The sequence below is a fragment of the Elephas maximus genome, chromosome 20 (genome assembly GCF_024166365.1).
Source record: "Elephas maximus indicus isolate mEleMax1 chromosome 20, mEleMax1 primary haplotype, whole genome shotgun sequence".
Lineage (NCBI taxonomy): Eukaryota > Metazoa > Chordata > Mammalia > Proboscidea > Elephantidae > Elephas > Elephas maximus.
Window position 1 is genome coordinate 37,653,180 of NC_064838.1, and position 22,849 is coordinate 37,676,028.

The window sequence follows — 22,849 nt, forward strand, 5'->3', positions numbered from 1 at the left end:
AAATTCTCATGGACTCCAGACATCCTGGAGCCATGAAGGTTGGATGAGCCCCTGAAACTATTGCCCTGAGATAATCTTTAAACTTTAAATCAAAAATATCCCCTGAAGCCTTCTTAAAACGAGATAATAGTTTAGGTTAACTAGTGAAAAATGGCTGCCTTGAGCATTATGCTCTTTTAAGAACTGTCTAGATGGGATCACATTGGTAACAGCAACTCAAAAGATTAGATAGGAAACTTCGGTGGAAGTGAATTTATGTTAATGGGGGAAGAACAGCTCAGAAAAGAGGGTGAGAATGGTTACACAACTTGAAGTTGTACTCAGGCACTGAATTATACATGTGGAAACTGTTGAATCGGTATATGTTTTGCTGTGTATATTCTCAGCAGCTGCAAAAAAAAAGGTAAAAAATAAAACCAGATGACACTGAAACACCATTTTTTACCAATCAGATTGGCAAAAATCCAAAAATTTGACCACACGCTAATTGGTGAGGCCCTGAGAAATAGACAAACTCAAGCATTGGTACAACCAGTAAGGAGAGGAGTTTAGCAACATCTAGCAAAATTGTCTGCGCACTTACCTTTAACCCAGCAATCCCATTTCTAGGAATGTATCTTAATAATACTGGCAAAAATATTATGAAGAGAAATATGCAAAAGGTTACTCTTTGCAACACTGTTTGTCATATGAAAGACTGAACCCAGCCCAAGTGTCCCTCGGGAGGAGACTGGTTGAATAAACTCATCATTCACGTGATGAAGTGCTGTGGGGCTGTAAAGAGGAATGAGGGTCAAGGATAGATTTTAAGTGAAGAAGGAAAGATGGAAGAAAGTCTGTGTAGTGTGCCATGGTTTATCTGAAAAGGGAAGGAATACAAATAACGTTTTTGCTGTATTTTTTTTTTTTCTTTGTAGAAGGATAAACCGTAGTTCTTTTAATGCCTACATGGGGAGGGAGGGAAAAGGATGGAGAGAGAGAGGCAAGACTTTATAGATTTGACTTTGCAACCTTGTAAATGTATAATTACAAAATAATATTCAATTGTTAAAAGTAATTCTTTAAAAGAAAGAAACAACTGAACCTGTGTTTCTCACGTTGAAGGTGGAACCACACTGGGAGAAAACTATTTTGAGTATATTGAAAACATGGTAATTTGAATGTTCAACTCAAATGAAGTACTTAATGTCAGTTACCTGTTGCTACAATACTGCTAACAGACCACCTCAAAGCTCAGTGGGTTTAAACAGCACCCTTTTTGCTCTCAAGTCTTCAGGTTACCTGGGTAGATCTGTTGATCTTGGTTGGAAGTGACACTTCCATCTGGTCACTTGTGGATCAGCCAGTCACTCTCAGCTGGGCTTACTTGTGTCCGTGTGCTGGACTAGGATGGTCTTGGCTAGGATAAGGGGCGAGGGTGGCTCCATGTGTCTCATCCTATAGCAGGCTAGCCCAGCCATGTTCTTGTGAGGATAATGGAGGGTCCAGAACAAGCCCCCGTGTGTCAGCGCCTTTCAAGCTCTGCTTGCATCATGTTTGCTCATAGGCGTCTGGTCCAGAGTCCAGGGCTGGGGCAGATGGGAGACCTAAAGAATGGAAGCTATCCAAGCAATTAGCCTCCCATAGACTCTGAAGAAAGAAAGAGCTGCAAAAAAAAATAAAAGCTTTTAAATTGTGTTCAGCGATCATTCTGTTGGTGGTTATGTTGGTAGTAGTATTCTAAGACTGTGGTGTGTGTATTATATGACAAAGCAGATTTTGGCGTAATTGAAGGTCCTTGAGTTGCTCAAGCGGTAGGCAGTCAGCTCGAACCCACCCAGCAGTGCTTATAAGAAAGGCCTGGCAATCTGCTTCTGTAAAGATGACAGCCAAGCAAACCCTATGGAGCAGTTCTACTCTGTAACACATGAAGCTGCCATGAGTAAACGAGTTTGGTTTTTGGTTTTTTGGTTTTAGTGTGGTCAACGACCAGGGTTTTTGTTATGGAACATCTTGTACCAAAAAGCAAGGAAGCTGTCAAAGACCACTAGGCTTGTTTCAAAAGAGGCCCCTGCTGGCAGGAGGTAGAAACATTTGCGCATCAGTAAGAATAATAACTGCAGTTGATTTAAAAATTCATCCATTCATAATGATACCAAAAAAGGTTTAAATCTTCTTGCCTCACTGCCAAAAGAAATATGTTTACCTTTGGGGATGCTAAGGAACCAATTCATCTTTTTCAAAACTGGGAAATAAAGGGAACGAATCCAGCATTTATTCTGTCTTTTCTATATGAACTTTTCCTCAAGGTAACCCAATAGTTAATAAGAGGAAGTTTCTTTTTATAGAAGGATCCCTGACAATAAATGAAGAAGGAATACTTGGATTAGAATAACACCCTTCTGTAACATTCTTAGTTAATAGATGTAGGCGTTGATCAGCACTGGCGGCAACATACTGAGAGACAAGAAGACATTGTCTTCTTAGTGGAAGCACCACTTATGTATTATACTTTCTTCCCAACAAATTGAGCCTGAATCTGATCAAGCCTCTAGATCCACCAATTCACAGGAAATACAGGTGACAGGAACATGTTAAGCCAAAACCAAAAAACCAAACCCATTGCTGTCAAATCGATTCTGACTCATAGTGACCCTATCGAACAGAGTAGAACTGTTCTATAGGGTTTCCAAGGAGCGGCTGATGGATTCGAACTGCTGACCTTTTGGTTAGCAACCTGAGCTCTTAACCACTGAGCAACCAAGGCCCCATGTTAAGCCAGTGCTGTTCAAATACAGGAGTGCAGCGAGATAAGAGCTTTGCACCAGAGTGGAAGTCTGTACACAACCTCCTTCTCCGTGAAAGTCTGGATGTGAAAATAAAGTCTGCTGAACAAAACAGTATGTGGAGTGAGACAGTTGGTTAGAAATTAGTGCAGGCTCCTCGTCTCTTCTGGGACTGTCCACAAGCAGTTTGAGGACCAGCATCTGCTCTGTGGCTACCCTTTGAGTTGTTTTCATTGTTGTCAGCTGCTGTCAAGTTAGCCCCCGACTCGTGGCGACCCCACGCACAATGCATTGCGGTTGGACCCTTGTGATCCGTAGGGTTTTCTTTTGCTGATTTTTGGGAGTTGATCCCCAGGCCTTTCTTCTTAGTCTGTCTTAGTCTGGAAGCTCTGCTGAAACCTGTTCAGCATCAAAGCAACACATAAGCCTCCAGTCACCGACGGGTGGTAGCGGCGGGTGAGGTGCGTTGGGCAGGAATTGAACCGAGGTCTCCCGCATGGAAGGCAGGAATTCTACCACCGAACTACTAATGCCTCATATACTTTGAATTGTTATTGCTGTGTGCCGTTGAGTTGATTCTGACTCATAGTGACCCTATAGGACAGGGTAGAACTGGTTTCCAGGGCTGAAATCTTCATGGGAGCAGACGACCATATCTTTCTTCCGTGGAGCAGCTGGTGGGTTCGATCTGACCTGGTGACTTTTTAGTTTGCAGCTGGGTGCTTAACCATTGTACCACCAGGGCCCCTTACACTTTGAGTAGCGCTGTGTTAACAGAACAGTGGGGATATAATCGTCTGAAACCACACTGGGGGAAGTTCTACAGGACAGATGATCCATTTTTTCAGCAAATAAATTACAGGGAAAAAATATCATGGAGGGGAACCCACTGATTAAAATTAAGACATATCAATTAATTAATGCAACATATGGACCTTAGTTGGATCTTGATTCACATAAACTCTGAAAAAAGAAAAACATAAGACAATGTTTAGATTTTGGATGATGCCAAGGAATTGATGCTCAGGTTTTTTTGTTTTATTGCGCTTTAGGTGAAAGTTTACAGAGTAAATTAGTTTCTCATTAAACGATTAATACAGAAATTGTTTTGTGACATTGGCTGCCAGCCCTGCGATGTGTCAACACTCTCCCCTTCTCGACATCAGGTTCCCCATTTCCATTCGTCCAGTTTCCCTGTCCCTCCCTGCCTTCTCGTCTTTGCCTTTGGGCTGGTATGCCCAGTTAGTCTTGTGTATGTTGTTGAACTACATGTGTTACTGTTTGTTTTATAGGCCTGTCTAATCTCTGCCCGAAGGGTGAACTTCAGGAGTGACTTCAGTACTGAGTTAAAAAGGTGGCCGAGGGCTGAACTCTCGTGGTTTCTCCAGTCGCTTTCAGACAATGCTCAGTTTTTACAGTGTGATGATGATACTATGGTTAGGTTTTTTAAAAGAAGAGTCCTTATAGAACTATATACTGAAATATTTAGTGATGAAATGCTATGACATCAGGGATCAATTTCAAAATAACCTGGGGGCCGAGGGAGTGGGTGGAAGAACAGATGAAGCAGGATTGGCCGTGGTTAATTGTGAAAGCTTAGTGTGGGATTTTTTTTGTTTGTGCTGGTCTCTCTGCTTATGTGTATGTTTGAGATTCTCCACGGTAAAAAGCAGTGGGGGGGGGAAGCAATTAGTATAATGACCCTGCCAGTACCCATCACCCACCCAGCTTCAAAGATTATTAATATTTTGCAAAAACACAGAAAGTTTTCAGATAGTATAATACTCTTAACTATTTAGAATCTTGTCTTGAACCGTATAATAACTCATTTTAAATATTGGTAGAGATTTGAAGGAAATGAATTTTTGCCAAAGAAACAGAATTTTAATATTGTAGAATACACTGAAGAAATAAATCCCAAATGTCTGTTTTAGGAGGTTCTTCAAAATCTGGCTTCAACCTACTCTTCCACACTCATCTCTAATCACTCTCTTCTGTTTGCACTCTAGTCACCTGGGGCTATTTGCCATTCTGGGAATATGCCATTCATTTGCTGTCTCTCTGCATGGTTTCCTTTCCCTGTTTCCCCACTGGCCACCTGGTGAACTCCTATTTTCAAAGCCCAGCTCAATTGTCCCTTCTCTTTGTATTTTTTCCTAATCTTTCCAAGTAAAGTTAATTAGTCACTTTATAATACTTGACTCAGTTATACATCGTCTTCGGTTAGAACCAGCTGTTTCTAGTCTATTTCCCTAACTAGACTGAGTAGTTCAAGGAGAAAGGTTTTATCTTATTCTCTATCTCTAATGCTTAGCACATAGAAGGCTTTTAGTAAAATTTGCTCAATTGTCGTTGAATTACAGAGGAAGAAGGTTGTGACACAGGGAACAAATTCCTGAGGAGGTAGGAAGTAAACTCACTTTCTTATGGTTTTAAAACTGAAGCATCATCTATTCCAAGGCTTTAACCCATCAGAGATGAGGTTGAGTTTGGGAAAGGAGAAATGACTTGCCAAAGGCAGAGTTAGGAAGGACCAGGACTAAAACTCAGACCAGTAGGTGACCTGTTAAACACGTTAGGTGGAAAGACTTTTTGCACTAGCAGCCCAGAGCCGTAACTAGAACCCAGAACTTTCAGTCCCCATCCAAAACTAACCGGCCCGTAAATTTACTTTCCCCACCTTTTCTATGTACACGTATTAGTGCTTTCACTGAAGATGCTTTACGAAACACTCAAATCCAAATCCATTGCCGTCGAGTTGATTCCGACTCATAGCGACCCTATAGGACAGAGTAGAACTGCCCTATAGGGTTCCCAAGGAGACGCTGGTGGGTTTGAACTACGGACCTTTTGGTGAGCAGCCATAGCTTGCCGTAGCTCTTAACCGCTGTGCCGCCAAGGCTCCTTGTGAAGCACAGTAGAGTGGGAAGAGTAGCTTTGCTTTGGGTCAGCCGCATTTAGGGCTTCAGAATTCCAATCTGAAAGCTGAGGGAGTGAGCATTCAGAGGTAGCACGCTGTCCCTGCTGACCTGCAGTGCTGGGTTGAGAAGGGTTTTGAGTTCACATCTAAGCTCAGCAAGAAAACGGACAGGATTGGTTAGCTGCTGCTGGGGTGCAGGTACAGGGGGCGGTGGCGTATGAAGTGTTTGCCCCCGCTGAGTGAGCAGTGTTAAAGAATCTTCCAGGTGTGCAGTTTTGTGAACCTTGAAACTCTTTCGTCTTTTCTAGATTTTCGGTATTTTGACCCTTAAGGAAAATTTGTCTGAACTAATAAAGCTTTTTTGTTGTTACAGATTTGAGGACAAGCTTGCCCATAATCACTTCAAAGAAGTAAGTCTTGATGAACTTCGACTTTGGTCAAAATTGTGGTGTAGATCAAATCTGTTTTTAAGTAGCTAGTTCTGATATGGCAGTCCACATCTTTTTTTTTTTTTTGGTAGTAGATGTGTCCTTCAAAACTGTGTGGATTTAATGTGATTAAGTCATATTTCAAGTATATTAAGTGAATTTATTTTTTTAAGTAATCCTGAGCTAAGAACTAGGTGGTGCCCTGCTACCACCGGTGACCTCCCTGACAGGGAACACAGCAGGGAATCCTTGGTGGAGCAGGAGAAAAGTGGGATGCAGATCTCAAATTCTAGTAAAAAGACCAGGTTTAATGGTCTGACTGAGACTGGAGGGACCCCAGAGGACATGGCCCCTGGACTCTCTGTTAGGCCAAAACTAAAACCATTCCTGAAGCCAACTCTTCAGACAAAGATTAGACTGGACTATAAGACATAAAGTGGTAACTGGTAAGGTGTGTACTTCTTAGTTCAGATAGACACATGAGACGACTTGGGCAGCTCCTGTCCGGAGGTGAGATGAAAAGGCAGAGGGGGACAGGAGCTGGTTGAACGGACACGGGAAATACAAGGTGGAAAGGAGGAGTGTGCTGTCACATTGTACGGAGAGCATCTGGGGTCACATAACAATGTGTGTTTAAGTTTTTATGCGAGAAACTGACTTGAATTGTAAACTTTCATTTAAAGCACAAGAAAAAATAAATAACCCTAAACTAAGTCCTCTGCCAACTTACTCCCTTCCAAAATATAAACTGTGAAACAAACAAACAAAAAAAAATCCATTGCCATTGAGCGAATTCCAACTCATAGCAACCCTATAGCTGTAATGCATTTAAGTCCTGAGATGCCCAGCCTTAGCTTTTGAACTGGCATCGTGCCAGAAAAGGAGGCTTTCCCAGAGGTTCCACCTTTCCTCGTCCATCCTATACAGCCCTAATTCCTTCCTCTGGGCTTTTGTTTATGCTCGCTCTTCCCTCTTCCTTGACCATTTCTCCCTAATCCCCTAAATACACACACCAAACCAAAAATGAAAACTGCACTTGCTGCCATCAAGTCAACTGCAATTCATGGCAGCCCCACGTGACAGAGTAGAGCTGCTCCATAGGGTTTTCTTGGCTGTAATCTTTATGGGAACAGATCACCAGACCTTTCTTCCGTGATGCCAGCCTTCACCTTAACAGGCGATTGCAGACCACTTTCGCCACCCAGGGGCCTACTGCACACACACAGCCTGGCTAATTGCTGCACGTCCTTACCATCCAGCCTAAAGGGCCCCTCTCCTGGCAGCTTCTCTTCTCACCCCCTCCCCTGCCGAGTTGGGTGTTGCCCCTCTGGTTCCCACTGAGTTGGCTTTGGTACTGTTCGTGATGCTGTATGGAGCACAACAGAATGGAAGGGGCTGCATTGCCTTGGGTAAATTGCCCAACATTTATTGCATAAAGTATCATATGTCGGTTGCCCCTTTTAGACTGTCAGCTCTTTGAGAGCAGGGACCATGCCTGCCTCACCCCTGCATCCCATGGTAAGATTTTGTTGACTAAAATGGTCAGCTGTCCAAATCTGAGGTCCAAAGCCGCTGTCTCTGAGGTGTAGCCTAAGTCTCAGCTCTTACATGATGCCTTCTAAAACAACTCAAGTCTGCAGTGATTTTTCACCTTGCTTCTAGCACTCACTGTCCAAATCTGACAGCTCCTTTTTGGTTACATGCTGGGTAACCCCTTGGCCAGAGCAATGGCAGGTAAGCAGTAGCACCAGGGATGTCTCAAGGGCTGCTCTGGCCCTAGACCCCAGGCTAGGGGTCAGCCGTAGGACTTATGTCTGTGGTAAGGGCCTGGGAAGAACCTGGCAGAGCCCACATCCCAGGAGGGGCTGCAGTGTAAGTAGGGTGCTGGAACAGAGTTAGGGTTCAGAAACAGAGCAGAAACCTGCCTGTGAGAACTGTACCCAAACCAGGCCAGCAGAAAGGACAGAGAGGTTTTAGACAGGGAGATGGCCATCTAACCGAAGGTTGGCCCTTTGTAAGCACTAACAATTGAGCAATTTTTGACTCCTCCTCTTATGCGTTATTTGTTGAACATAGTCCAGAAGGTCTTTGCCATTTGAGTATTCACAATATTCCAAGGACCCTCAGTTACCAGGATGCACTAGCAAGCAAGAGTTACAGATGACATGTTCACCAATCAGCGGGCCTCTTAGAAGCTCAGTGCCCACTCACACATCCTCTCCTCCTCCCCAACACTTGGAAGTGCCTTCTTGTGTCATCACCCTGGTCGATGTTCTCTTCAGTGCTTGACTAACCTGACTGCCAGATTCTCATTTTCAAATCACCATGTGTGTAATTTGATTACTTTTCATCAACTTCATGAATCCTGTATCTTTTGCAAGATTCAAGTTTTCATTTTGCCATCGATTTGCTTTGAGTTTGTATTACTATAACAAACGACAAGAGTGGGAGACCTGACACGTAGCAACAGATCAGAATGCTGCATGAGACAGGGATGAGAATTTCAGAGTGAATAGTACAGAAACAATTATGACAGGCACTTAGTAAGCTGGGATTCACATTCATTGGCCTCCTTCCAACAGCAGTTGTCCTCGGGTGACGAGGACCTTCCCTGAGGTGAGCGCCAGCACCCTCTGGTGGAGGAGGAGAAGCTGTGGCATGTTCAGATGGGACCGTTGGGTATTCCTGCTGCCTTGAATCGGTCCCATTACTGCTTGTAATTGTAACTGCCACCTTTTCCATCTGTCGCTCTCCCCTTGATGTTTTCTAGCTTTTTCCTTTCTCTTTCTGCCACTTCTCCAGCAGTGCTTGGGGTTCATCGCAGCTGGACTTGACTTTTAGAGGCCTTGCCAGCCAACGAGAGGACACCTACTTTGTGACCTGTGTGCCATAGTCTTAGTCATCTATGTGCCTGGTCTCTTCAGCACTGCCAGCCTTACTCAGAGGCTTTCTCTGATAGGCTTTTGTACCCACTGTGCCATTGGAGCTTTCCTCATGAGCCCCCAAGATCATCAGGGGGCAGGAATACAGGTGTGGTCCTGACATTGACAGAAGAGCAGACAGAGATGTTAGGTGGCTAATCCAGAATCACCCAGAAGAGCTTCCTCTAGAACCCAGATCTCTTGGGCTGCTCTCCTCACATCACAGCCCTGCTCTCAAAGAGCAGCTAATTACCATGTACGGTTTTTCAGTGTGATGTGTTTTAAGTCGAGCTGAGTATTTTTCAAGCCCATGAAGTCCCACAATAACATGGTTGTTGTTTTTGCTGTTAGGTGCTGTTGAGTTGTACCCCAACTCATAGTGACCCCAAACACAGCAGGACAGAACACTGCCCAGTCCTGCGCCATCTCCATGATGGGTTGTAGGTCAGACCGTTGTGATTGTAGGGTTTTCGTTGGCTGGTTTTCAGCAGTAGATTGCCAGGCCTTTCTTCTTAGTCCATCTTCATCTGGGTATTTATTGAGCACTTATTACATGCTAAGCACTTTACATGTCTTTTCCCCTTTAATTCTTGCAGCAGGCCCGTGAGGCAGGTGCAGTTGTCCCTGATTTGCAGATTCATAAGTGAGCCTCAGCAAGGCAGGGCCACCTTGCTAGTGTGAGAACATGACAGGGCGAGGATTTGAACTTGTGTCTGCCTTGACCTCTCGATGGCGCAGAGCACAGCAGCGACCTGTGTACGCTCTCTCTCAGTTCCAGATCCTCTGCTGTTGACCCTTTAATTCAGTGCTTCTCTCACATTTCTGAGTCAAGGAATTTGATGTGAAAGTTGTGGATCCCATCTCCAAAGAAATGCATACTGACGCACAAGTTTGTATTCAATTTAGGGAGGTTCATAGACCAGGTTTTATAGACCCAGGAAGCCTATAAGAGCCAATGCTTTAGGTGATAGGAAGAGCAAAGGTTCTTTTTAGGTCTCTCAAGTGAAAGTTCTCTTAACTGTATGCATCAGTGGCCGTGTGACAGGCAAAAGGACAGCCTGCTATTTTATGGGCAGCCAGTTTTTTTCCTGATTATGAAAAGTAATACATACTTTTTGCAGAAAGATGTAAAGAAGAAAATATTTGCCTATAACCCACCACTCAGTGAAACTGCTGTGGACATTTTGGAGTCTGGCGTTCCAGTCTTTTTCGTATGCTTTGTTGTCCCTGTAGTTTGTCTTTTAACCTTGGAGATTCTGGTATTGTTACCAACCATCTGTCCGTTTTGCAGGTACCAGCGAAGCGTAGAATGGGCTGCAGAGCTCCTGCGTAGGCAGGGGCAGGAAGAAAGTGCCGTGCACAGCATCCTGCAGGATTACACCAAGTCACTCGAGCACCCTTGTTTGCAAAGGTACAGAGGGACTCATTTGCAGAGTGAGCTCAGCTCTGAAGTGGACCCCGACGTGGAAGGCCCGGCGGGTAGAGAGAAACTTTCTGCGATGAATGGAGACGCTGGAGAGTCAGATGATGTGGAGGACCTGAGCAACCCATCTGCCTACCCGCAGGATGGTTCCAGGCAGGACGCTCTAACTGCAGATGGCTCTGATGAACTCACGGTAGATGGAGCTGCACCCCTGCCCCATGTCCAGTGCAGCCACCATGATAACCTCATTCTCCAACGTGGCTCTCAGCCGGAGGATGACTGGCACGAAGGTCTCCTTTCTGCCAAAGAGAGGGGGACTGATCATGAGTACGTGCTTGTGGAAGAAGTGGTTAGTGATGTGAGCATGGGAAAGGATACACCAAGCGAGGAAGTAAGTTGAAGAAATCAGATTATTCCCCCAAAACCGCCTGCTTTGGGCCAGCTGAGATGTTGGTTAGCTGCAATGTCCTTTACTAGTGCCTGGGAGCAGACATTTAGGAAACACCGGGACATGTGAGAATTGTGCAGAAGCCCACACTGCAAACGCTCCAAGAGGTCCAGGAGACTCTGGGTACCAGTCCTGGGGCACATCAGATGTGAGGACTGTTACAACTAGAACATCAAATTTGTGAATGACCAGACTTAAAATGTATATAGAAATTAAAGCAGGTTTATTAATATTCTCTCTTTACTTGATAGAAATACAGTGGTAGTCACACATGATCTTGAGTATGCCCAAGGCGGAGGGTCTCGTGTGCAGATGTCATCACGAGAGAAGCACTGGAAAACAGTAAGAACCACTTTATTAGGGACTCACTGTAGAGATAGTTGTCATTGTTGTTAGTTGCCATCGAATCAGTAGATCTCCAGATCTTTCTTCCTAGTGCATCTGAGTCTGGAAGCACCACTGAAATCTGTCCACCATGGCTGACCCTGTTGGTATTTGAAATACTGGTGACCTAGCTTCCAGCATCATAGCAACACGCAAACCGCCATGGTACAGCAAACTGATAGATGGGTGGTAGAGACAGAGTTACCCTGGGATTATCTATAATCTAAAAAATTAAAAACAATCTGAATGGCTAAATAGTACCATGAAACAGCCCTTTGAAGAAATACTATGTAACCTTTAGAATGAGATTTGTGTTATCTCGTCAAGAATGCATGCTTGTAAGGTACAGTTGGCTGAAAAAAGAAGCAACACATTGACATGACCAACAGAATGTTCTAACCAGGGGTAGAATTCATGGGTGGAAAAAAAGGAAATAAAATAGTAGTAGTAGTAAAAAGCAAAACTTCCTTTTCCACATTAGTATTAAAAATTCGTCTTTTACAGGTATTGAAATGAAAAATGTTTTGTCACATATATTTTTACCAGAATAAAAAAAAATATTTATTTATTTATTTTCATTTTTACATTTACCCAACAGCATGTAGATCTTGGGAATTTTAAATTTTAAAATGCAGCCTCTTCTGTATGACCCGTAATGTCTCCATTTGTTCTAATTTTTTTTTTTTTTTTTCCCTTCAGTCGGTGCAATCAAAGAGGCTAACGTGCAGAAGAAATCCGTACAGGATCTTTGAGTATTTGCAGCTCAGCCTGGAGGAGGTATGTGTTCATCATTTCAGCCGTAGGTCTCCAGACCCTCACGGTCATTTCCTAAAGGCCTGGGCGGCACCGTGTAAATGAGCCCACCTCATCATGCGGTTTTGGGGGAATGCAGTGTTGAAGTCACCATAGGTGGCTTCCCAGGTAGACCTGCCTGAATTTCACTCTCCGGCCTTTATTTCATCAATTCTAAAATTTTACTTTTAACATTTCAGAAATTGGGGGATTTTCCTCTATCATTCCACAGGGGATTGGAGGGGTTCATCTAAGTACTTCTTTTCACATCAAGCCTTTATATTGACTGGTTATCATGTCTATGAGTTGGAACTGACTCAGCGGCACCTGACAGCCACAAGCATTCATCAGGTGTTTTTTCTTTTTTTATAACAGCTTTATTGAGCTATAACTCATTTAAATTATACACGGTAGTGGTTTTTAGAAGGTTCGTGGAGATTCACCAGCCTTTAATAAGCTGTGATACATAATTCAAGTCGTGTAGTGACTGCCAATGTGTAAGGGGACGGGTTCCAGGATTTCCTGCTGCAGAGTCACTGAGCATATGTGTTCCGTTTACTTAACGCAATAGCCACATTCTTAAAAGTTGACTAAAAGTGGTTTTCTATAAACCACATTATATTTCCCCTCTGCTTTGGAGTTCCTCTATCCTCTGGTCACACTATGTTCCTTCTCTCTTTATTTGCCATTGTTTATACTGTACAAAGGAGTCCCAGGTGGCACAAACCGGTAAGTGCTCAACTACTAAATGAAAGGTTGGTGGTTGAAACCCACCCAGGGGTGCCTTGGAAGAAAGGCCTGGTGATCTACTTCTAAAAAAATAAGCCATTAAAAATCTTGTGTGCACAGTTCTACTCTGATGCTCATGGGGTCGCCATGAATTGGAGTTGACTCGATGGCAACTGGTTTGGATTTTGTTTTGTTTTTATACTGTACGCAGTATATTTTCTGCCTCTTAAGATCGCCCCCATTCTTCAGTCTCATGCCTTGGGTGCCTCTTCTCCGGGAGCCATCTTGCCCCTCTGACAGCTGCTGCAGTGTCTGGCACAGGGCTTGCTGTGTATGTAGATCTCAACAAGTGCTTCCTGCACAGATTGACATTGGTAGTTCTACAGCTGTGCCCACAGAAGAGGAGTTGTGTCTCCATATGCTGTTGGTCTCCTGGTCAGTGCTTCCTATCTTGCAGAGAGGTCAGCAGTACAAAGCATAGACTTCCAGAGCAGGAACGGATGTTTGGAATTATTTCATCTCCTATTTTACAGATGAGACAGTTTAGTTTAAACTGTCCAATATGGTAGCCTCTAGCCATATGTGGCTATTTACATTTGAATGTAAGATAATTAAAACTAAATAATATTTAAAATTGTATTCTTCAGTTGCACCAGCCAAGTTCAAACACTCCACAGCCACTTGTGGTTGGTAGCCATGTATGGGACAGCACAGGTATAGGACATTCCCATTATAACAGAAAGCACTGTTGGACAGCACTGCAAATACCCATTTTCTTTTTTTGCTGAGAGTTTCTGTCATGAATGGGTGTTAGACTTTGTCAAATGCCTTTTCTGCATCAATTGATAAGATCATGTGGTTCTTGTCTTTTATGTATGTGATGGATTACATTGATTGTTTTTCTAATGTTGAACCACCCCTTCATACCTGGTATGAATCCCACTTGGTCATGGTGAATTATTTTTTGATATGTTGTTGAATTCTATTGGCTAGAATTTTGTCGAGGATTTTTGCATCTGTGTTCATGGATCGCTTGGGATTGAAGGGGGTTTGATGTATTTTCAAGTGCCTGTTTCTGTTTTTGAAGTCCAGCCATCATTCCAGGATGTGGAGCTCTAGGGGCTCACTGTTCTGTTGCTTGTAGAGAATGTCTGCCACATCCCCAAGTGAAGAGGTGAACCTGCTGAGATAGTCATTATATGCTGCCAGACCCCAGATCTGTAAGCTCTGTGGACAGGGCTCCCACCTGGTGACTCAAGGGCTTTACCTGCTTGTGTCATCTGTTGAATCTTCCATCTGACTTGATGATATTCGTGAACATGGGCAGGCAAACTTTTGAATTATTCCTCTTCCGTCCATTGAGTGTGTTGGCTCTTTACTATAAAAGCAGTCATAACAGCATATAGCACAGTCTCCCAGGAGAGCCCAGGGAGACTCAGGCCTCGTGTCAAGCACTTATACACCACCACCAACGCTACTCAGCAGCTCCAGGACCAGCTGGAAGGACAATTACACAGCAACCAGCAGGCCCTTTATGGCTCCCAAGGGCTCTGGTATCCTGTGGGCTACAGCTGACCACACAGAGCCCTGAGGAGTATTCTGCTTCTCCCCAAACAAGTACCTGGCAACCAGAACACACCACCAGTGCGCTGAGGAGGGCAAGCCCAAGTTGTGTAATGGTTAAGCACTTGGCTACTAACTGAAAGGTTGGCAGTTTGAGTCCACCCAGGGGTACCTTAGAAGAAAGGCCTAGCAGTCTACTTCCGAAAGGTCACAGCCATGAAGACTCTGTGGAGCACACGGTTCTACTCTGACACACATGAGGTCACCGTAGTTAGAATCAACTGGACACGACTGAGTGGTTTTTTTAACTTGGCTTTGTTCAGTGCACAAATAGAAAGTGATCTTATTTATACAGTGCCTTTAGAGAAATACTGGTAGGGTTGCTTGCAGCCAGAGGAGAACAGGCCGTGAGCTCTGGCCACTCCAGTCCCTACCTGGCCGAGGACCAATTTTTTTTTTTTTTTAATTGTGCTTTAGGTGAACGTTTACAGCTCAAGTTAATTTCTCATACAAAAATTTTTACACATATTGTTAGGTGACCCTAGTTGCTATCCCTATAATGTGATAGCACACTCCCCCTTTCCACCCAGGGTTTCCCATGTCCATTCAAGCAACTCCTACTCTTTCTGCCTTCTCATCCTGCCTCTGGACAGGAGCTGCCCATTTAGTCTAGTGTATCTACTTGAACTAGGAAGCACAGTCTTCACGAGTATTGTTTTATGTTTTATAGTCCAGTCTAATCTTTTTCTGAAGAGTTGGCTTCAGGTATGGTTTTAGTTCTAGGTTAACAGAGAGTCCGGGGGGCCATGTCTTCTGGAGTTCCTCTAGTCTCAGTCAGACAATTAAGTCTGGTCTTGTAGGTGAATTTGAGTTCTGCACCACACATTTCTCCTGCTCCCTCAGGGACTCTCTGTTGTATTCCCTGTCAGGGTGATGATTGGTGGTAGCCGGGCACCATCTAGTTCTTCTGGTCTCAGGCTGATGGAGTCTCTGGTTTATGTAGCTGAGGGCCAGATTTATACAGAGACTCATGCTAAGCTGTGAAGGGAACACATTAAAATATATAAGACACAGCTCTGGCTTAAACTCTAACAAGGGAGAGAAGCCATAGGCTCATGAGACCAGTAAGCAATTGTGTTAATTTTCAATTGCTGCTGTAATAATATGAGTTGGAATCGACTCAACGGCGCTGTGTTTTTTTTTGGGGGGGGGTTGGCTGTAATAATGACCATGAACTGAGTGGCTTAAAACCACACCCATTTATCATATAGCCCAGTGATCTTAATTCAGCTTTTCTAAATGTACTTAAGCTCCTCAAATTTTTTTTTTTTCCTGTGACACTTTAAGACTACTTTGACTCATTTCTCTTTATTTTCCTTCTGTCTGAGCTTTTAGAAAATTTTCAGTAATAAATTATGAGGAGCTGCTTTACCTTCCCACCACCTGTCTGTTAGTTTGTTGTACTGTGGTGGCTTGTGTGTTACCATGATACTGGAAACTATGCCACCAGTATTTCCAATACCAGTAGGGTCACCCATAATGGGCAGGTTTCAGTGGAGTTTCCAGACTAAGACAATAGGAAGAAAGGCCTGGTGATCTGCTTTGAAACTTAGCCAGTGATAACTCATGGATCACAACAGAGCATCATCCAACTTGCTTGCTTTGGACATTTCATCAGGAAGGATAAATCGCTAGAGGAGGACATCATGTTTGTTGGAGTAGGGCCATCAAGGGTGAGAGAGGCCCTTGATGAGATGGGTTGACGTGACAGCCACAACAGTGGACTCAAACATGCTACATTGTGAGGATGATGCAGGACCAGGCTACCCTTTGTCCTCTTGTGCACGGGGTTGCCATGAGTCAGAGCTGACTTGGTGACAACAGCAGATTCACCTTCGCCTATGCATGAGTAGACCATCTTGTCTTAATCTTTTATATTAAATTAAGTTTTTTTTTCCTTCTAAAAATGAATCAGTCTGGCCAAGGAGTGACCATTTAGGTAATTCAGTTTGAAGGCAGACTTTGCTTCCCTACGTGTTCAGTACCTTGCTCTTCACTCTGTACTGTAAATATAAATTTTATAAGCAAAAGGAAAGCCTTATTGATATTTGAATCATAACTGGGTGTGTTTCACTCAGTAGTCTTTTAAGCAAACACAGTAAACTATTCTTGACGTTTGTTGAAAATCCAGCGGATTATCCAAAACTAGATGCAGTAGAAGCACAGTTGTTTCCTCTCAGAGCCAAGTCCTCTCTTCATTTTCTTACAATTTGCACTTCTTGGTTTGTATGGTGCAGCACATCGCATGAACTTTGAGATTGACAGACCTGAGTGCACGTCTTCATTATCAGCTGCTGTTGTTGTTGTTAGCAGCAGTAGCATCAGCCCCCGACTCACGGTGACCCTGTGAACAACAGAATGAAATGCTGCCTGGTCCGCACCATCCCCATGATTAGTTGCAGATTGGACCTTTGTGATCCATGGAGTTTTCACTGGCTGATATTTGGAAGTAGAGCGCTAGGCCTTTCTTCTTAGTCTGTCTTAGTCTAGAACCTCTGCTGAAACCTGTTTGCATCATGATGTTGTTGTTGAGTTGATTCCAACTCACAGTGACCCTATAGGACAGAGTAGAACTGTCCCACAGGATTTCCTAGGCAGGAATCTTTACGGGAGCTGACCACCAGGTCTTTTCTCCTGTACAGCCTCTGGATGGGGTTCAACCACCGACCTTTTGGTGAGCAGCTGAGGGCTTAACCACTGCGCCATCAGGGCTCCTGTTCACATCATAGCAACATGCAGCTCTCCACTGACGTGTAGCGGCTGCTCATGAGATGTTTCAGCTGAGAATTAAACCCAGCTCTCCTGCATGGAAGGCAAGAATTCTAACACTGAACCACCAGTGCCTCAGTCGGTGTTAGTATAGTGTCAGTATAGAAGTTTATACGTGCATATATCCGTGTGTTAGTATAGTGTCAGTACAGGAGTTTATACGTGCATATATCCGCGTGTTAGTATAGTGTCAGTATAGAAGTTTATACGTGCATATATCCGCGTGTTAATATAGTGTCAGTACAGGAGTTTATACGTGCATATATCCGCGTGTTAGTATAGTGTCAGTATAGAAGTTTATACGTGCATATATCCGCGTGTTAGTATAGTGTCAGTACAGGAGTTTATACGTGCATATATCCGCGTGTTAGCATAGTGTCAGTACAGGAGTTTATACGTGCATATATCCGCGTGTTAGCATAGTGTCAGTATAGGAGTTTATACGTGCATATATCCGCGTGTTAGCATAGTGTCAGTATAGAAGTTTATACGTGCATATATCCGCGTGTTAGTATAGTGTCAGTATAGAAGTTTATACGTGCATATATCCGCGTGTTAGTATAGTGTCAGTACAGGAGTTTATACGTGCATATATCCGCGTGTTAGCATAGTGTCAGTATAGAAGTTTATACGTGCATATATCCACGTGTTAGTATAGTGTCAGTATAGAAGTTTATACGTGCATATATCCGCGTGTTAGTATAGTGTCAGTACAGGAGTTTATACGTGCATATATCCGCGTGTTAGTATAGTGTCAGTACAGGAGTTTATACGTGCATATATCCGCGTGTTAGTATAGTGTCAGTACAGGAGTTTATACATGCATATATCCGCGTATTAGCATAGTATCAGTGCAGGAGTTTATACGTGTATATATCCGTGTGTTAGCATAGTGTCAGTATGGAAGTTTATACGTGCATATATCCGCGTGTTAGTATAGTGTCAGTATAGAAGTTTATACGTGCATATATCTGTGTGTTAGTATAGTGTCAGTGTAGTTTATACGTGCATATATCCGCGTGTGAGTATAGTGTCAGTATAGAAGTTTATACGTGCATATATTTGCGTGTTAGTATAGTGTCAGTATAGAAGTTTATACCTGTATATATCCATGTGTAAAATGGGGGTGGTCATGCCTTCATAGTTACTGTAAAGATTCAGTGACATCAACTATGCGAAGCACTTAGGTGCTCAATTAACTTGAGTTCCCCTCTCTTTCTAATAACCATTTAGATCTCGTAGCCTGGAAAAGTTCAAGCCTTGCCTGGCAAGAGATTCCTTCCTGGTGTTTATAGGACAGAAGTTCTTCAGGAACTGATCAGTGTCTTTCCATCATCAGCGAACATTTCCGCCCTAAGAACTGATGAAACCAATGCCTCATTTTTATTTGTCTAAAATGGTGATGGTTTTTATGAATCTCTGCAAACCGCTGTTAGCTATTATAGATGGAGAGGATCTTAACTGAATTGGTTTTATTTAGAATTAAATCATCAGTAGATGGAGGAGGCCTGTGGAGGTTGATGATTCTGTCCCCTGAGATTTCATTTGTGAAATTTTACTTTTATAGCACTAATAAGATGGAGGGAAGAGTTTAATGACTGTTGTTAACGTCGTCGCTCTGAATCTAATTAGGAACCGCAAGCATCATAATGGAAAAACAGATACTAAGGAGCAATGGAACAAATTAGCTCACTGGCATGGCAATTTAGTTGTCCCTGAAATGGATACCCACAGGGAGTAAACATCAAATCTTTGTCATGTCCAGTTTAGGAAGGGTACGGGCTTACATGTTAATTACAAAGATGTAGGTCACGGAGGATGGAATCTGGCATACCTGAATTACAGCCCCAGATGCCCAACCAGAGGAAAAAAATAGCATTTACTTAAATGGTGTAGTCACTATGTATGAAAACCTAGTATTTAAGGAAAGGAAGCCCTGGGTGGCGAATATGGTTAAGAGCTCAGTTACTAATTGAAAGATTGCCTATTGACCAAAAGGTTCAAATCCACCCAGAGGAGCCTTGGAGAAAGGCCTGGTGGTCACAACCTTGAAAACTCTATGGAGCAGCTCTACTCTGACAGACATGGGCTACCATGAGTCACAGTCAACTGGTTTGATTTATTTTAAGATATATTTTATGATCCGAATCAACTCAATGCACACTACAACAAAAACAATATGATGCAAACAGATTTCAGTAGAGCTCCTAGACTAGGAAGAAAGGCCTAGAGCTCTACTTCCAAATAGCAGCCAGTGAAAACCCAATATATCACAAGGATCCTGAATGCTGTTGGTCATGGGGATGACACAGGACCAGACAGTGTTACATTCTGTTGTTCGTGGGGTTGCCATGAGTTGGGGGCTGACTCAGCGGCAGCTAACAATAACAACTAATAATGAAGATTTGTACCTAGGTCTGTCAACCTCAAAGTTCATTCTGTGTGCTGTACCATCCAAACCAAGAAGTGCAAATTACACGAAAATGAAGAAAGAACTTGGCTCTGAGAGGAAACAACTTTGTGTTTCCACTGCCCCTTTAGGGTAGATGGGTACTATCTGTGTCCATCTGGAAAGCGTGATATTCTCTATTATTAAGTATTAGGTGATGGGAAAGGAAATGGTGAAAGTAAGATTGTAGGACACTGGGCAGGGCCACCTACAACAGCTGAGAGGAGAAGCAGGATGTTAAGTGCTCACAGTGAAGAGGAGGAGCCTACAGAGTCCGAGTGCAGAGACCTGCTCTAGGGCAGCTAGATCATTTGGTCCCAAACCAAGGGCAGGATCTGGGAAACCTCCCTTTTTATTCTTTCAACACAGAAACTGAGCACCCACTGCTTAGGTACCTAGAGCTGCCATAACAGAAATACCACAAGTGGGTGGTTTTAAAGAACACAAATATATTTTCTCACAGTTCATGTGGCTAGATGTCTAAATTAGAGGTGTGGCTCTAAGGGGAGGTCCCTCTTTGTCTATTTCAGCTTCTGGCACCAACCACTAATGCCAAAGATGAGAAAATTAAAGATTTTTACCAACTTCTGCAGTCTGAAATTGATCAAACATGCAATCAAGATACATTGATAATTATGGATGATTGGAATGCAAAAGTTGGAAACAAGGAACATCAGTAGTTGGAAAATAAGGTCTTGGTGATAGTAATGATGTTGGAGAGTGCATGATAAAATTTTGCAAGACCAAAGACTTCTTCATTGCATATACCTTTTTCACCAACATAAACAGCAAATAAACCCACGGACCTCACTATATGGAATACACAGGAATCAAATCGACTACATCTGTGGAAGGAGACAATGGAGAAGCTCAATATCATCCAGTCAGAACAAGGCCCGGGGACGACTGTGGAACAGACCATGAATTGCTGATATGCAACTTCAAGTTGAAACAAAAGAAAATTAGAACAGGTCCCCAAAAGCCAAATTCGACCTTAAGTATATCCCACCAGAATTTAGAGACCATCCCAAGAGTAGATTTGATGCACTGCACGCCACTGACCGAAGACGAGACAGGTTGTGGAAGGACATCATACATGAAGAAAGCAAAAGTCATTAAAAAGACAGAAAAGACCAAAATGGATGTCAGAAGAGACTCTAAAACTTGGTCTTGAATGTAGAGCGGCTAAAGCAAAAAGGAGAAATGATGAAATAAAAGAGCTGAACAGAAGATTTCAAAGGGCAGCTTGAGAAGACAAAATAAAGTATTATAATGAAATGTGCAAAGACCTGGAGTTAGAAAACCAACAGGGAAGAACACATTTGGCATTTCTCAAGCTGAAAGAACTGAAGAAAAAACTCAAGCCTCAAGTTGCAATATTGAAGGATTCTATAGGCAAAGTATTGAACCACGTAGGAAGCATCAAATGAAGATGGAAGGAATATACAGAGCCACTGTACCAACAAAACTGATCGACATTGAGCCATTTTAGGAGGTAGGATATGATCAAGAACCGATGGTACTGAAGGAAGAAATCCAAGCTGCACCAAAGGCATTGGCGAAAAACAGGGCACCAGGAATTGACAGAATATCAGTTGAGATGTTTCAATGAACTGGTGCATCACTGGAGGTGCTCACTCGTCTATGTCAAGAAATTTGGAAGACAGCTACCTGGCCAAAAGACTGGGAGAGATCCATGTTATTTGTGCCCATTCCAAAGATGATCCAACAGATTGTGGAAATTATCGAACAATGTCATTGATATCACACGCAAGTAATATTTTACTGAAGATCATTCAAAAGTGGTTGCAGCAGCACATTGACAGGGCACTGTCAGAAATCCAAGCCTGATTCAAAGAGGTCGTTGAATGAGGGATATCGCTACTGATGTCGGATGGATCCTGGCTGAAAGCAGAGAATACCAGAAAGATGTTTACCTGTGTTTTATTGACTATGCAAAGGCATTTGACTGTGTGGATCATAACAAGTTGTGGATAACATTGAGAGGAGTGGGAATTCTAGGACAATTAGTTGTACTCATGAGGAACCTGCATGTAGACTAAGAGGTAGTCATTTGAACAGAACAAGGGAATACTTTGTGGTTTAAAGTCAGGAAAGGTGTGCGTCAGGGTTGTATCTTTTCACCATACTTAGTCAGTCAGTATGCTGAGCAGATAATCCGAGAAGCTGGACTATATGAAGAACAAGGCATCAGGATTGGAGGAGGACTCATTAACAACCTACAGTATGTGACCTTTCTTGCTGAAAGTGAAGAGGACTTGAAGCACTTACTGTTGAAGATCAACGACTACAGCCTTCAGTATGGATTGCACCTCAATGTAAAGAAAACAAAAATCGTCACAACTGAACCAGTAAGCAACATCATGGTAAATGGAGAAAAGATTGAAGTTGTCAAGGATTTCATTGTACTTGGATCCACAATCAACGCCCACAGAAGCAGCAGTCAGGAAATCAAATGACATATCACATTGGGCAAATTTGCTTCAAAACACCTCTTTAAATAAGTGTTAAAAAGCTAAGGTGTCACTTTGGAGACTAAGGTATGCCTGACCCAAGTCAATGGTATTTTCAGTTGCCTCATATGCATACGAAAACTAGGACAATGTATAAGGAAGACCAAAGAATTGACACCTTTGAATTATGGTGTTTGTGAGCAGTATTGAATATACCGTGGACTGCCAGAAGAATGAACAAATCTGTCTTGGAAGACAGAATGCTCCTTGGAAGCATGGATGGAGAGACTTTGTCTCACATACTTCGGACATGTTATTATGAGGGACCAGTCCCTAGAAAAGGACATTATGCATAGTAGAGAGCAAAAAAGAGGGAGACCCTCAACGAGATGTATTGATGTAGTGGCTGCAACAGTGGGCTCAAGTATAACAACAATTGTGAGGATGGCGTAGGACCAGGCAGTGTTTCTTTCCATTGTACATAGGGTCACTATGGGTCCGAACTGTTAGCACCTAACAACAACATAACAACAAAGTAGCTGCCAGCAATCCTTGGCATTTCTGGGCTTGTAGATACATCTGTCTTTGTTAATCTGTCTTCCCCCTATGTGTGTGTGTGTGTCTGTAACTCAGAAGTGATTAGGTTTGGGACCCACCTAACTCTGGCATGGCCTTATTAACATAACAAGAGAAACCCCTTATTTCTAAGGAGGATCACATTCAC

At 43.1% G+C, this 22,849-nt stretch overlaps 1 protein-coding gene across 7 annotated transcripts in view; it reads left to right on the top strand.

Moving 5' to 3' along the window:
* Window positions 1-22,849, top strand: part of TSEN2 (tRNA splicing endonuclease subunit 2) — a 58,135-nt gene that overhangs the window by 11,714 nt on the left and 23,572 nt on the right. For all 7 annotated transcript variants that reach the window (XR_007514424.1, XR_007514425.1, XM_049862520.1 and 4 more), the window contains exons 4-6: window positions 6,059-6,095; window positions 10,326-10,848; window positions 11,989-12,066. Coding sequence is in view for 5 of the 7 variants with exons in the window: in XM_049862520.1 (XP_049718477.1) it covers window positions 6,059-6,095; window positions 10,326-10,848; window positions 11,989-12,066 (638 nt within the window). In the remaining 2 variants the exon portion in view is untranslated. The remainder of the gene's footprint in view (window positions 1-6,058; window positions 6,096-10,325; window positions 10,849-11,988; window positions 12,067-22,849) is intronic.